Source organism: Gossypium raimondii, chromosome 10 (genome assembly GCF_025698545.1).
Source record: "Gossypium raimondii isolate GPD5lz chromosome 10, ASM2569854v1, whole genome shotgun sequence".
In the NCBI taxonomy this organism is placed as follows: Eukaryota; Viridiplantae; Streptophyta; class Magnoliopsida; order Malvales; family Malvaceae; genus Gossypium; species Gossypium raimondii.
In genome coordinates this window covers 11,063,602-11,076,196 of record NC_068574.1, presented here as the reverse complement: position 1 = coordinate 11,076,196, position 12,595 = coordinate 11,063,602, and the positions used below count along the sequence as shown (strand labels likewise).

The 12,595-nt window shown below is 36.0% G+C and overlaps 2 protein-coding genes across 3 annotated transcripts; one reads left to right on the top strand and one right to left on the bottom strand.

Annotated features, from left to right (window-relative positions):
• The first annotated feature begins 225 nt into the window (after window positions 1-225).
• LOC105776902 (folate transporter 1, chloroplastic) lies at window positions 226-3,942 on the top strand. 2 transcript variants are annotated; one of them, XM_012599857.2, is made up of 11 exons: window positions 226-457; window positions 558-634; window positions 886-962; window positions 1,160-1,253; window positions 1,725-1,818; window positions 2,201-2,274; window positions 2,680-2,784; window positions 3,066-3,137; window positions 3,246-3,266; window positions 3,520-3,587; window positions 3,709-3,942. In XM_012599857.2, the coding sequence occupies exons 1-11, from the start codon at window positions 349-351 to the stop codon at window positions 3,839-3,841; spliced, it is 924 nt and encodes a 307-aa protein (XP_012455311.1). In that variant the 5' UTR covers window positions 226-348; the 3' UTR covers window positions 3,842-3,942. The 2 variants fall into 2 exon arrangements, with proteins under 2 accessions (XP_012455311.1, XP_012455310.1); XM_012599856.2 differs by having other exon boundaries at window positions 2,677-2,784.
• LOC105776901 (D-2-hydroxyglutarate dehydrogenase, mitochondrial) lies at window positions 3,943-12,368 on the bottom strand. The gene is made up of 15 exons (XM_012599855.2): window positions 12,238-12,368; window positions 11,818-12,119; window positions 11,613-11,714; window positions 11,458-11,505; window positions 11,101-11,171; window positions 10,831-10,949; window positions 10,227-10,322; window positions 10,033-10,142; window positions 9,852-9,932; window positions 9,492-9,592; window positions 5,250-5,358; window positions 5,041-5,146; window positions 4,812-4,897; window positions 4,616-4,741; window positions 3,943-4,506 (listed from the first exon to the last, which is right to left on the bottom strand). The coding sequence occupies exons 1-15, from the start codon at window positions 12,314-12,316 to the stop codon at window positions 4,417-4,419; spliced, it is 1,626 nt and encodes a 541-aa protein (XP_012455309.1). The 5' UTR covers window positions 12,317-12,368; the 3' UTR covers window positions 3,943-4,416.
• Between the last annotated feature and the right edge of the window lie 227 nt (window positions 12,369-12,595).

The following is a 12,595-nucleotide window of genomic DNA, read 5'->3' as shown; positions in this document are numbered from 1 at the left end:
TATTTTATTAATTAACCAAAATCAATGTCGACAATTAAGAAAAAGAAACACTTGTGTTTGGGCCAACTTGTCAGAGTCCAAAACAGAAGGTGGAGTGGATTGTGGTTCCTTTGTTTCTTGCTGAGATGACCCATAACCATAACTTGATATTATATCCTTCGCCCGCCCATTCAAAGTGGCGGCCGACGGCCCGACCACTTTCACTTTGTTGTTTATTAATCATATACGTATACGTTAGCTTTGGAGCCCATATAAAACGAACCAGAAATAACGGTAGCGCGAGATGCGATCGGCGGTCGACCCTGTTTTTGCTTGTGCAAGTCGCCGCTCCTTTTTCTTTTGAATGAAATGTCACTATCACAGTGGCAATGGGAGACTGCAACCGCCGGGGCCGTGGCGGGTTTCGCCACCGTAGCCGCGATGTACCCTCTCGACATCGTTCGTACCAGATTTCAAGGTCCTCCGTTTCTTCTATCTCCCTTTCTCTCCGTATACGCATAGTTTAGTCAAATATGTTTCAGCCTTTTATGCCGCTGATTGGATTGAATTTTATACAGTTAACGATGGTCGAGTCACCAATTTCCCCGCTTACAAGAACACCGCCCACGCCATTTTTACCATTACTCGCTTAGAGGTTCGCACCTTTTTCTTCTTCTTACTTTAGCTTATCAGATTGTATTGCTCAAGTATTAGCATTTTTAAGCTACTTAATTAGTCATGTAACCATGAAATTATGTGATTTCTATCTGATTCGTAATTGCTTAGTACTCTTAGGTACTTTCTTTTGGTGTCTAGCTTTCATTGGAGATTACAGTTTCTCTTTGCGAAGTCCCCCCTTTTTTTTTTTCTTTTGATGGTTTACAGATTTGTGGGTTGATCATGTAGGGTCTGAAAGGGCTTTATGCTGGCTTTCTTCCTGCAGTTTTAGGATCCACCGTTTCATGGGGTTTATATTTCTTCTTGTAAGTATCAACTATAAATTTACGTGTTACAAGCTTCTCCTTTTGCTTTATGTGTTTTGAAACGCTTGATTACAGTACATTAGTTGGCATACGTGTATATATATATATATATATATATATATATATGGATTATTACCAGGTTGAAAAATGTTTTATGACAATCAATTAACCTGAGGTTCTATTATTATTCTCTGTAGCTATGGCAGAGCTAAACAAAGGTATTCTAAAAACAGAGAAGAGAAGCTTAGCTCTGGCCATCATCTCGCATCTGCTGCTGAGGCTGGAGCTTTGGTGAGTATATATACTTCTAATAATGATTTGGTGGAAAAGTGGAAGGTTCATACTTACTAATAATATCAAAGTTCACAGCTGAAAGGAACTTTTCTTTTAACAGTAAAATTTACTAATAACCGAGCTTAAAACCATTTAGGATGGTCTAAGATGCTAAGTTTCAATAGCATGTCACTAGATGTTGCTGCATTTGGATACTATTTGAGTTGTCTTGGTTTGAATTAGTCAGGTACTCGTATTCTCACTGCTGATGCTAGGTTGAATTGGCCCTTAATTGATGTTAATTGAGATAGTTTTTGGTTTGTTTTCTATTAACAATTTCAATCTTGTGGCCTTCAATTGATGTTAAATTAGTTATGTACTCGTGTTCTCACTGCTGATGCTAGGTTGGATTGGCCTTTAATCTATGTTAATTGAGATAGTTTTCAGTTTGTATTCTATTAACAATTTCAATCCTGTGGCGTTCTTCAGGTTTCCTTGTGCACAAATCCTATTTGGCTTATAAAAACGAGATTGCAGCTCCAGAACCCTCTTCATCAAAGTCGACGTTATTCTGGCATTTATGGTCTGCCCTTCATCTTACGTTATTTTGCTAGTAATGTGCTCTGAGTCTGCGATAACCATTTCTGTAGTGAGTCATACTAACTCTGACTCCAAGCACTAGCAAGTAAATGATTTGATATCATTGGTCCTGCAGAGATGTTGATGCATGAACTTTTAGAAGATACACCTTTTTCCTTTGTAGATTTCTTGTGCGATTTGATATTCCAGTAGATGATTTAACACTACTAAGCAGATATGATTTTCAGAATTGTTGAGAACTTAACCCTTTTTGAAAATGATGGATGATCGTAGGTGTTTATATTTTTCAACATGAGTTCCTTTTGTGCCTCAATGTTTTCAGTTGGATATTTAACTGTGCAAAATTGATGTCTTAATTATTTCAGATGCCTTGAGAACCATACTGAGAGAAGAAGGATGGACTGCACTCTATAAAGGACTTGGTCCGGGTCTGTTAATGGTAATTTGCTGGCTGCTTTAGTCGTATTTCTGCTCCTGCTTTTCACATCATGTGTGGGTTTTTTTTTTCAGCATTTGAATATCTCAGAGCTAAATAAGACTAAATTGTTTGAGTAGTATCTATGTTACTCAAACTCAGATGTAAGTATCTGACACTCACATGTTCAATTCTTTTTTTCAGCTTTCCATGTATTTGGAGAGCCTTTGATGTTTGGAATCTATCCTCGTACCCATGTCCAGATAAGTTTTGGACATGAGTACTTCAGGAAAAATGAAGAGTTGGAGCTATGTACTACTTAGTTGGACTTTAGCATAATAGCACGTGTCTATCCCATACCCATGTCCAGATAAGTTTTGGACATAATCTTATACTTTTGCAATTTACTGCTTAATTGGACTTTAGCAGGTTTCTCATGGAGCTATTCAGTTCACAGCATATGAGGAACTTCGTAGGATAATGGTTGATTATAAAGAGAAAAAACAGAAATCTGAAGGTGCCAGTAATTTGTTGGTATGTAAATTCAGTTCCTGTTTGGCTGTTTGTATAAAGTTTGGATTTACTTTACAATATATTTTTGATTGATGCATAAGAGATGTCGTACAAACACGTGACTGGTGCCATATGCCCAGAGTATCTCTGTTTATTGTGTTCTTGGGCATGCATGGTTTAACAAACTCAAACAAATGAGATATTTCATGACTTTGATAATTTGAACTTGATGCTATCGAGATCTTTTTGTCTCCTCGTGGTTAACTGATAATGATTTCTAACATCTTTACCATTTTGCACAGAACTCGTTTGACTATGCTCTGCTCGGGGGGTCATCTAAAATTGCTGCAATTCTTATTACATATCCATTTCAGGTATTCATTAGTATAAGTGGTGTGAGGCCTTTGTATCTATTCACCTTCTCTGAACTGGCCGGTCATGGTGCCTTACAAGGGTGATTTCTTTTTTTTTTCTTTTTCCAGGTTATTAGAACTCGAGCACAGGTAAAGTAAAAATCAAAATCTTTCATTTATGAATACAAATGAGTCATCGGAATTCTTTAGTTAGGATATTAGTATGGGAATCCTCCAAGGACAGTCAAATATCCCTGTGTCGGACACATACCAGTATCCGTTACTGCCAAGCCCCGAGAAATAAAGGGATAGATAGTGAAGTTGACTTGAGAAGATAATCCGCAACTTAGTGTTGGTTTGTATTGAAGACTCTAATTTGAAATTACCTCTTCATCACTTGCAGCAAAGACCTAGTAAAGAGGGAATTCCAAGATATATGAATAGTTGGCATGTTGTGAAGGAAACTGCCAGGTGAGAACATACCGAAACCCGATTTTTCCATCTTATTGCTGAGGATAAACATTAATCCATATTAAAATTTGCAATGTCCTTCCTCCGTAAGTTGATCTTATTTGCATCTGAGGACTTGCAGGTTCGAGGGTATCCGCGGGTTTTACAAGGGGATAACCCCAAACCTTCTGAAAAACGTTCCTGCTTCTTCGATAACATTTATTGTTTACGAGAATGTACTCAAATTGTTAAGACCAAAAAGAAGGAATGATTGAGAAAGACATTTTGTTTTATTCTTAGTTTTCTTTTACATTCTTCACATTGTACTATACGAAGATCATATGATTTTTCTGCTATCTTATTGTTTTGCACTCAATGGTGAAATAGCTATACGTGGTAGCTGATTATCTATAAGCTTTTTTCGGAAAGTTACATATTGTGTGCCGCAATACATATAGCCTATAAACAACCCAATTTTGATCAGTGCACATTACAAAAGATTCAACACACCAACATCAAATATAATACAATATCACATTACAGAAAGAAAAAAAAAAGGCTAAACAAAGTTCCAACTTATTTTGGCAATTAGTATCATTTACTCGTGATTTGCACATTTTGATCTTATTCGATTTGATGATTATACCAAATTCAATGTACCATATCAGAAGCGATGCCCTTTGTCTGCCAAACCAATATTCTTCATAGAAATTCCTCGGCTCTTCCCCCTTTGCCCATTTCAGCTAACCTCCATCATGACTTCTTTCTTTGCACATTCGAAATCCTAGTCACTGAACGTGGAAAAAATAGAGAAGACTTCATGGTTGTGCTTGTTTTCCCAGCCTCGGCTCTAAGAATTAAGTAAGTGTGGAAGGACTTTATATGGGTTGAGTATCCCATTGGGGTCAAGCAACTTTTTTATAGAAGCCATTGTTTGTACCTATCCAAACAGATTCTCAGTTTAGACAAGAAGTACAACCATGACTCGGAGAAACACAACCAGCAAACAGAGAAATTCGTTGCATCTTTTTATTTAGAGGAAAGCTCACAGTTTCAGCAGATTTGCTGTAATAAATCTTGTTAGCTTTCATCAGTCCCAGGCCATGTTCAGCACTGATACTCCCTCGGTGTTTAGATGTCCACTCATAGACATAGGGTTCAATTTGTTCTAAAATCTGTACAATATATTGCAGATGGTAAATAAAACTGTGGAAGCATTCTCCAAGTTTTAAGTAAGGACCTTACTTTATCATCGTACTCTGGAGCAGACACATTAAGGTGCAAATTTCCATCCCCGAGGTGACCGTATCCAACTACTTTAGCCAAGTCACCTGAAAATTTAACATGCAGATAAGAGTGGACTTTGATTATATTCTGTGAAATGCTGGACGAGTTATTTACTAACAACAAAATCACATTGAATTGCTTAGAAAAGAAATATTTTATACACAGAAATGGTAACAACTTTGCTTACCAAGTCTTATTCTCATGTCATCCACAAGATCGTACATCTTTTCAACGGGCAATGACAAATCATATTTGTAAACGGCACCAGCTTTCATCAATGCTTCTGGCACACCCTGCAATGTAAGAGAAGGAACTTTACAGTTAAAACCTTGCTTATGAAATTGGCAGTGTCACTGATGGTTGTCAATTAAAAAAATGTGGTATCAAAATCGGAACCTCTCGTATTCGCCAAAATGAGGATGCTTGGTTTATGTCTTGTGCAAGAACACCATCAGAAATTAAACCACCTTCCATCGAGCTAAGTAAGAAGGCCTCAAGTTTCTCCCTGCAGGAATTCTTATGATTTATGAACTCAATGTAGATATTATTGGCACTGATAGCTGAAAATAGGTATTTGAAGGAATCACAAAAAATAGTATAATCATCAAGTGATCTTTAATCTTTTCTTTTTCTTTTCATTTAGGAGAAGCCAGAAGCCTTAAGAACCAAATTCATATTTTTTCTGTCAGTAAAATGGTTAATGAAAGATCATTTGACAGCATCAATTACCCACAAATCCAAAATTAAGTTACAACTCAAGAGGTAGGTTCCATCATTTGAACTTCAGTTAAGATTGTGCGTCTCTTATTATGAATGCCAGAGATAAAGGATGGTGAAAAATTCATTACCAAAACATGAATAAGAACTGTTGACAGCTTATCTCAACTGCTCTCATTACTGATTTTTAGGGATTAGATTAGCTTAAAATAAAGATTATTGATTTAATGTATTGATTATGTTTCCTTAGTAAGGCCTACTCTTTTAGTATAAATAGCCATGTAAACTTTTCTGTTGGAATATACAAGAGAAGGATTCCTGTGATATCAAGAGCTTGAGCTGTGCATGGCTCTCACACGCCACCCACAGCTTCGGCATTCTTGCTCATGCGTCGGCACGTGCAACTTACATCCATCGAGTTTGATTCTCCGACCACCATCATTGGCTTTGTTGGTGTTTCTCTGATCTTCCTTGCTGTTATTGGCTCTTGGGTTGCATTTTTTTTTAGAAAAAAATAAAAGAATTAAAAAATATATATTATTTATGATAACCCCTCGAATCTAACATCCAATTTTGTAAAGTCAGGTCATAATACTCATATTAATATTGACTCATGGAGTATTAATTCTAGTGCGAATACACACGACAGGTTCCTCTAAAAGTTTTTTAAACTACTTCCCAAGTCAAACAAAAGAAAGTGTCAGGATAGTCGGTGGATCTTTTACTCTTGTAACTGGATCACGTTCGTCAACTGTATACTCAATATTAAACTATCCTCTATACTACATGTTCCACGTTTTCCAGTTAACCTTTTATCTGTTAGTATCATCACAAATACCTTAAATTGCAAAATTGAGTTTTTTTTTAATCATTGTGTATTCCAAGACCTTCAAACAGGGATGAAGGTTGGCAGTGATAGATTGCATGATGACTTATATATGTTGGAGAGCAGTGGTGAATCTATCCAAGCCTTTTTTCTTTTTTGGAGGTAATAAGATTATCAACCAAGATTATTTTTTGTTATGAAAAAGTTATAACCCGAATTATTTTCAAAGACTTGGTTTGATTCATTGTTTTGTGAAGCTTGTGAGTTTGCTAAACACACTAAATATTTTTATCCTTTGAGAAATAATAGAAGTAATACTCCTTTTGTGACTATTTATTCTAATGTTTGGGGACCAACTCGACATACATCATTATCTAGTAATCGGTGGTTTGTTACTTTTATTGATTGCTGCACTAGGATGACTTCGATGTATATCGAAAAATGATGTGTTTAAATGCTTTCAATCTTTTCATAAAATGGTATGTACTCAATTTGATGTTAAGATACAATTTTTTAGAATTGGCAATGGTACAAAGTACAATTTTGATACCTATTTGGAGTCTTATGGGATAATTTCATAGAATGGGATTGCTGAAAGGAAAAATAGGCATTTGCTAGAAGTCGCCAGATCTCTTATGTTTTCTATGAACCTTCCAAAACCATTCTGAGAGGACACAATTCTTGTACCCGCCTACCTTATTAATAGAATGTCACTCAAAACCATTAATTTCAAAAATCCCTTGGAAACTTTACAAGGTAAAAATAATCATATTTTTCCACCCAGGATATTTGGATGTGTCCGTTATGTCCATGACCGAAAAGCAAACAAATTAAATCCACGAGCCGTTAAATGCGTGTTCATTAGGTATTCTCCAACACAGAAAGGTAAGTGTTATCATCCTCCTTCACAAAGAACTTTCGTCAGTATGGATGTTATATTCAGAAAAACTGAGCTCTACTATGGTACAACTCAATCACCTTTTCAGGAGGAGCACAACGAGAGAGAAGTGATACCCAGCTCGGTAACTATTAAAAACCTAATTCCAAAAAACACCATTGTTCAAGAGGAAGTTACTACTTAGGGGGAAACTACTGTTCAAAAGGAGATTGTTGGGCATTTGGACAAACCAAATTTAAAGAAGTATTCAAGAAGGATTAGAACAGAAGAAGTCATCATGCAACCTACTACGTGCCAAGAATCTTCCTCTTCTAGTGAGTTACCCCCTAATGATTTAGATAAACCTATTGCCCAAAAAAAAGGTGTTAGATCCTATACTAGACACCCTATGTCTAACTTTATCTCTTATGACTCAATGTCCCCCACCTATAAAGCCTTTGTCTTGTCTTTTTCCTCTGTATCTATTCCACAGGATTGGCGTGAAGCATTTGAAGATCCCAAGTAAAAAGAAGCCATGGTTGAAGAAATAAAGGCACTAGTAAAAAATGAGGCTTGAGAGCTAGTAACTCCTCCAGTAGACAAGATTTTGGTTGGATGCAAATGGGTGTTTATTGTGAAACACAAATCTGATGGTTCGATTGAAAGGTACAAAGCCAGATTGGTTGTTAAAGCCTTCACTCAAACTTATGGAGTAAACTATCAAGAGACATTTGTCCCTATAGCCAAAATGAACACCATCAAAATTTTGTTATCTTGTGTAGCCAACCTTGATTGGAACCTAAAACAATTTGACGTGAAGAATGCATTCCTACATGGAGACTTAGATGAGGAAATATATATGGAGATTCCTCCTGGATTTGATTATGCAAAAACACAACAGAAAGCATGCAAATTGAAGAAAGCCTTGTATTGATTGAAACAATCTCCCAGAGCATGGTTTGATAGATTCCGTAAAGCTATGATCACTTTTGGTTATCAACAAAGCAATGATGATCATACCCTTTTTATGAAACATCACAAGGGTAAGATCACTCTTCTTATTGTATATGTTGATGACATAGTGATGACAAAAGACGATGATGAAGAAATGGCTCAACTAAAACAATGTTTGGCTCGAGAATTTGAAATAAAAAATCTAGGGAAATTACAATATTTCCTGGGAATTGAAGTTGCCAGATCAAAGAAAAGAATTTTCATATCTCACAGAAAATACATCCTAAACCTCTTGATTGAGACAAGTATGATGAGATGCAAACCCGCAGAATCACCTATAAAAAGCAATCATAAATTGTAAGATGGAATAGGAGAGTCGGTGGATAAAGAGAGATATCAAAGACTGGTTGGTAGACTAATTTATCTTTCACACACTAGACCTGACATAGCATATGCAGTCAGTTTATGCATGATCCTCAAGAGCCTCATATGCAAACTGTCTTTCACATTCTACGCTACCTAAAGTTTGCCCCAGGAAAAGGTCTCCTCTTTTCTAAACATGGTCATTTCTAGATAAAAACTTTTACAGATGTAGATTGGGCTGAATCTCTGAATGATAGGAGGTCTACATTTCGATATTGCATACTTGTGGGAGGAAACTTAGTCACTTGAAGAAGCAAGAAGCAAAGTGTGGTTGCTCGGTCAAGTGCTAAAGCATAATATAGAGTCATGGCTCAAGGTATTTGCGAGCTACTATGGTTATTAAAAGTTATGGAGGAATTAAAGTTGTCAAATAAAGGAAAATTATCCTTATATTGCGACAACAAGGCCGCCATTAGTATTGCCCAAAACCCAGTACAACATGATCGAACAAAGCACATAGAAATTGATCGACACTTCATCAAAGAAAAGTTCACTGCCGGCATCTTGGGCTTAAGTCATGTAGCCTCTAACAAGCAATTAGTTGATATGTTCGCTAAAGGACTTGACAACAAAAGCTATCATAATTTGGTTTGCAAATTGGACATATGTGACATCTATGCACCAAGTTGAGGGGGAGTGTTGACAGCTTATCTCAGTTAATCTCATTACTGATTTTTAGGGATTAGATTAGCTTAAAATTAGGATTATTGATTTAATGTATTGATTATGTTTCCTTAGCTCGGCCTACTCTTTTAGTATAAATAGCCATGTAAATTTTTCTGTTGGAATATACAAGAGAAAAGGATTCCTATTATCAACAAGAACCAACTAACAAAGATACCTATTGTAAGATTCATCACTGCCCGTTGTCTCAATCAGAATGTAGAAGTTGTGCATGGAGGCAGGTAATGGATTCCGAACTCCATCTAATTGATGCAAAACCTGGCAGATATAATACAATAAGTAGGAAGAAAATAGAGAATATATATTAAAAAATAGCAGTGCTTTTGTTCCAACCTCCTTTCAACAATAAAGAAAATTAGACCTGCAGGGCTATACATTAATAATCAGTGAAACAGTTTTCAAAAACCCTTTAGTCCAGTCAAAATATGAAAGTGAAAAGGACTTTAACAGAAAAAAAAGAATAGCTATATGATGCGCAGACTGGGAGAAGAATTGCAATATGCCACAGAAAGCTAACCAAATTCATTGCCTCCGTATCCAAGAATTCAAAAGCAGATAGAATCTCCCCAAGTTTTCTTTTTGCTTCCATGAGAAGTTTCTGATGAACAGAAGAAAGAAAATGGTAAGCAGATGAATTATTCTGCATTAGTTTAGCATAAATTGATCCCAAGAAAAGATATTTTGGAAGCTGATTAAACCTGGCAGCTAGAATAATCATTGCATGCAAGAAAAGCTATATTTACTGAAGACAGCTTCGGAGGGGTCAATATAGAAACTTTAGTTACAATTCCCAGAGATCCTTCACTTCCTACACCAATAGAAGAAATATGTAGGAAGTTGAATACACTACTGAAAAATAAATTTGCTTCAAGCCACTACTAAAGGTGCCCACCTATAAACAAATGCTTCAGGTCATACCCAGTATTATCTTTACGCAAAGTCCCAAGCATATCAAGCACATCACCATTAGCTAAAACTGCTTCAAGACCTACAATGTTATGGGAAAGGTAAGTTGCAAGATAAGTTGACAGTGGGTCTTTGAATACTGGAACAATCAACCTATTAGAAACAGTTAAGTGGCTAGACTTTTCAGTTCTTCAACTTCAAGATGTTTCACATAATTCCAATGTTAACATTAATCCATCTCCAGAGATTCATGTTTCTTTTTCTTTTAGAGAATAAGTTTCAAGCACCGAGAAGAAACTGAAAATACTTGAGACTTGCCTAAGCAACCATAGTTCTCAAGTACAACAATGAATATGGATAACATAGCATAACTAGTTGATGAAAATGAAACACCCTAAACTTTTCCTATTAGCAGGTGTACCGTGCATAACAAACAGCAGGCTCTTTTGCATTTTTCCTTTCTGGTTGGCAGACCTATCTTACTTCTGTAGGACTATACAGGAAGAATTAAGGGCCGAAAAAGGGGGGGGGGATTGAAGAAAAAGAACAAAATTCGAATTCGAAGTCCAATTAACAAGCAGATTTCTCACCAAGTACATTCCCATGAAGTGAACCATAACGTACAAGTCGCAAGCCACCAGCATTAGTTGAAACATTTCCACCAATTTGACAACTTCCTTTTGCGCCCAAGTCCAGAGGCATAATAAATCTGAAACAAACCATTTGTTTGTTTAGCATGAGTGAAGACAAATCAATATCAACAGATATAAAATATAGGGATAAACGTCTGCACCGAGTGTCAAACAACATTATGGGTCCATCAAGAAAAAAGAGAGACATTGACAGTAGCAAGCAATTACCCTTGGTTGTCCAGGAAAGAGATAAGATTTTCTAGTATGCACCCTGCTTCACATACCAATATACCACTGACCTGAAATATAGCATACAAAAATCCTTCATATATATGGTGTGGGGAGTTTTCTTTCTTTTAGAAAGTAGTTTCATTCAGAATTCTTAATTGATCAGGATTACTAGGTGTTATTCTTCTTTGTTCATAAAGTCCAAGAATGAACTTCATAAAGTCCGTCATGAATTCTGGTAAGTAGATCCACACCGGCAGAATCATGATTCAAAATGAAAGGTCCTTATGTGTTTATACTTGGAAAAAAAAAACAGAATACGGAAGAAACAAACAGAGAAATAGCATAAAAGCATACCTTGTCAAAACTTATGATATTATTCATTGAACTAATATTGACAATCACCTGAAGAATTAAATCAGCAAAGAGAATCATCTAAATAAAAGACAAGAAGAAAGCCTCCACCGAAATAAGTATCAGACAATAGATTATTGATCAACAATAGGCATTACCTCATCAAAAACAGGCACACTACCACCAACAAGACCAGTATTCCCCCCTTGAGGAACAACAGCCAAACACCTTGAATTACAATATCTGAGAATCTGTGCCACCTGCAATATAAAATTGGGTGCAAAAAAACATATAAGAAGGCCTTGATTTTAGTACCGGAGAAGATACAAAAAAGATCGACGACCGAAAATTTAGAAAGTGAACCTCCTCAGTACTTCGAGGCAGAAGCAAAAGCTTACTGGAGCCTTTGTACTTATGCATCCAATCCGTATTTACAGTTTCGAGCCTGTCCTCATCTTGAATAACACTTTTTTCTCCTAGCAACCCCTTAAAATAACTAATGTCATCGGAATTTAACGTCGAAAATGAAGGATTTCTCTGAACAAGTGTCGACGCTGAACTGAAACATCTGTGCTGAATCGCATTCACTTGTCCTAGACTTTTGCAATCTCTTATCAGATTGAAGCTCGATTGACAGCTCCTTTTTTCATTTAAATATCTAAATTCTGTTAAAAAAACATAGTGGTCTTTAAGCAATAAGAATAACTCTTAAAACAATACTCAAAATTTCTAAAGAAAGATTCAAATATTCATAGGAGTTGAGCTCAATGCAGCGGATAAAACCTGAAACAGAACTTAATTGACGGTTGAGAATCGATTTCAATGATCGCCGGAGATTGCTTGTAGCTCTCCACTTCTCCATTTTCAATTTCCTTTTCCTTTTCCTTTTCTGGGTCCGCTGTGTCAATCCAATCCGCGAAAGTTGTATTTATACACGCATAAGCATTCTTAACAATATATACACAAAGGTCTAACTTTGAATACCATCCCTATACTTTATGAAATTTTATAATTTAGTCATTATATTTTAATTTGTTAGTATTTAATCCTTGTATTTTATAGAAATTAAAAAGTTAGTCAAAATTTTGATAAACAAATGAACTCAAACTGCTGATTTTTATAATATATTGCATATAAATTG